Source organism: Myotis davidii, unplaced genomic scaffold (genome assembly GCF_000327345.1).
Source record: "Myotis davidii unplaced genomic scaffold, ASM32734v1 scaffold211, whole genome shotgun sequence".
NCBI classification, from domain to species: Eukaryota; Metazoa; Chordata; class Mammalia; order Chiroptera; family Vespertilionidae; genus Myotis; species Myotis davidii.
The window spans coordinates 324736-327494 of record NW_006282523.1 but is presented as its reverse complement, the minus strand read 5'-3'; the positions used below and the strand labels follow the sequence as shown (position 1 = coordinate 327494).

At 58.5% G+C, this 2759-nt stretch overlaps 1 protein-coding gene across 1 annotated transcript in view; it reads right to left on the bottom strand.

Annotated features, from left to right (window-relative positions):
* The window catches only part of RNF213 (ring finger protein 213), a 134056-nt gene that overhangs the window by 88346 nt on the left and 42951 nt on the right, over positions 1-2759 (bottom strand). The window contains exons 19-20 of the mRNA XM_015559756.1: positions 1889-2062; positions 1046-1230 (exon numbers count right to left, since the gene is read on the bottom strand). Coding sequence (XP_015415242.1) covers positions 1046-1230; positions 1889-2062 — 359 coding nt within the window. The remainder of the gene's footprint in view (positions 1-1045; positions 1231-1888; positions 2063-2759) is intronic.

Here is a 2759-nt window from a genome sequence, read left to right as displayed (position 1 = left end):
GATCAGCTGCCTCCTGCACACTCGCGACCCCCCAACCCCCAACCCCCCTCCCCCACACGGGGGATGGAGCCCACAACCTGGGCGTGTGCCCTTGACCAGAACTGACCCCTGACCTCTCAGCCCTGAGCCTCCCGCCGGCCTCACTGCTCTTGAGGAAACTCCAGGGAACACACTCGCTGGCATTTTTTCTCAATAAGAATCCAGACACCCGCCCCCTCTTGCGCATTAGTTTTCACACAAACTGAAAGTGGACTTGCTGTCCACTCTGGGTGAAGAGGACGGTTTGAAGAAAGGCCCCCCTTGTGTCCCACCCACTTCGACGCCAGGACACACAGGACGGGGCGGGGGGAGCAGAGAAGGCACTCGGGGCCACAACCTGTGGGATGTGACAGCGGATGGGCCCGTGGGAAGCGGGGCCCGAGGCCTGGAACGTGGAACCCAAGCCACGGTGGGGGTGCTGGGAGCCCGGCAGATTCCTGCTCGGGGAGCTGGACTGTGGGGGCGCTGACGAGGCCAGGAGGGGACAGGCTCCTCTTCACCCCACCCCCTCGCTACGGCCGCCCTGTTCTCCCTCCGTCGGCCTAGTAGCAGCAGGTCATATTCCCGCCAGGACACGGAGGGTTGGGGATCTGGAGGTCTCAGGTCCATGGGGAATCATGGCATTTCCAGACACACCTGGCACTGAACTTCAGGAGTCAGAAAGAGGGGGACAGAAGACGGGGGTGGGGCAGTGAGGGGGGAGAAGGAGGTCATGGTTTGATTCCCGGTCAGGGCACATGCCTGGGTTGTGGGCTCCATCCCCAGGGGGGCCATGCAGGAGGCAGCCGACCAGTGATTCTCTCTCACCATTGATGTTTCTCTCACTCCCCCCTCCCTTCCACTCTGAGACCAATACAAATATATTAAAAGAGGGAGAGAGAGAGAGAGGCCTGGGGTAAATACCAAAGAGAACAGGCGCCAGGTCCAACTTTGCTTAAATGAACGTTTTACCGAAGCCGCCCTCGGAGGGCAACCCGCGGGCACCTTCCCACAGGCCCTCCCCGACCTGCCAGCCGGTGGGTGAAGGTCGGATGGAGTCACCTTCCACCCAGCGCTTGGCCGCCTCGCACAGCTTCAGCAGGCTGTCCACCCGGCGCCGCTCCTCCTGCAGGAACTGCAGCTCCTCCCACCTGTAGTCCAGCACTTTCTTCATATCGTGTTTTTTCTCCTGCGGCGAAAGACTTTTTCTCTCTGGCGTGAAAAAAAAAAGTTACCCAATAGAACAAACGAACAGATCCTTCTCCATGGCGACCGTTTCTTCCTCTTCTTGGATGCGATGCCCGCTCAGGGCGCGAGCCCAGCCCCTTCAGCGCCCACGCTCAGCAGGGGGACGGGCCGGTGAGCACTGGGGCTCGGTCACGGTCTGATCACTTTCCTGCTCTATCTTTCCGAGGACTGGACACCACGTGACACAAAATGCCACGTCTGATTCCGTGCGGAAGCCTGCTGCTCTCCATACCAGTCCGGGACCACGGACATCCCAGGGGGTCACCTGTCAAGGTTCATTTCTGCCATCGGTGGGGACCGTGTAGCGCGTGGGGCCAGGCCTGGCCTCTGGGAAGTGCACGCTCAGGTCCCCAGGATGACGGGCATCCGAGTGGCAGCCTACTCTCCCACGGTGGAGGGTTTTTAGAAAGTTCTTTTCACTGTCGCTCCCATTTTCTTAGAGCGGTGCGATTGTTTCAAAATAATAAATAAATTCACCAATCTTTTGTGGGTTATTTTCCAAAAAAGAAAAGAAGCCGTCCTGTCACTCTCGCGGCAAAAAGAGCCCCTCAAACATCAGCCTCTGGAAACCCCGTGAGCCCGACACCCCCGTCACCCCCAGCAGCTGGCGCCCGGCACTCACTCAGCTCCCAGATGTCAAGAAACCGCGCCCTGTGACTCCAGATCAGTTCCAGCTGCCCCACCAGCACGGCGCCGTCGAGCAGGTCCTCGGCCACCTTGGTGAGGACCGAGTCGGCCGTCGCCATCAGCTTCTTGCCTTCCTCCGTGATGTGCGCCAGGACCTTCTCGTCGGTGCCTGCCCAGGTGAGAACAGAGTCTAAAGCCCGGGGGGCCCCTCCTCCCAGCTCCCCTCCCCCCAAGCGGAGGGCGACCAGGACCTCCCCACTGTGTGGCCCCAACGCCCAGGCAGCACGAGGGAGGTCACACTCAAGAGGGTTAGGTCTAAGACGCACTCCCACGCACCGAAAGGTCTCCGGTTCGATTCCCGGTTGGGGCGCATGCCTGGGTCTCGGGCTCGATCCCCAGTCGGGGGCGTGTAGAAGGCAGCCAATCGATGTTACACTCTCATATTGCTGTTTCTCTCTCTCCCTCTCCCCTCCTTTCTCTCCCAAGTCAATGAAAACATATTTTTAAAAAATGAAGGTCCATTGCCCTGGCCGGTGTGGATCAGTGGTTAGACTAGAGTGTCAGCCCCCCCCCGGACCACAGCGTCTGGGGTTTGATTGCTGGTCAAGGGCATGTACCTGGATTGCAGGTTCAATCCCTGGCCCAGGACCGGGCAAGTTCAGGAGGCAACCAATCGATGTGTCTCTCTCACATCAATGTTTCCATCTCTATCTCTCTTCCTCTCTCTCTCTCTCTCCCCTCCCCTTTCCCCCCTTTACTCCCTCCCTACCTTCTACTCCCTCTTTAAAAAATTAATGGGAAAAAATATCCTCAGGTGAGATTTAACCAAAAAAAAAGAAAAAGAAAGGTAAAGGAATGGAAATGAC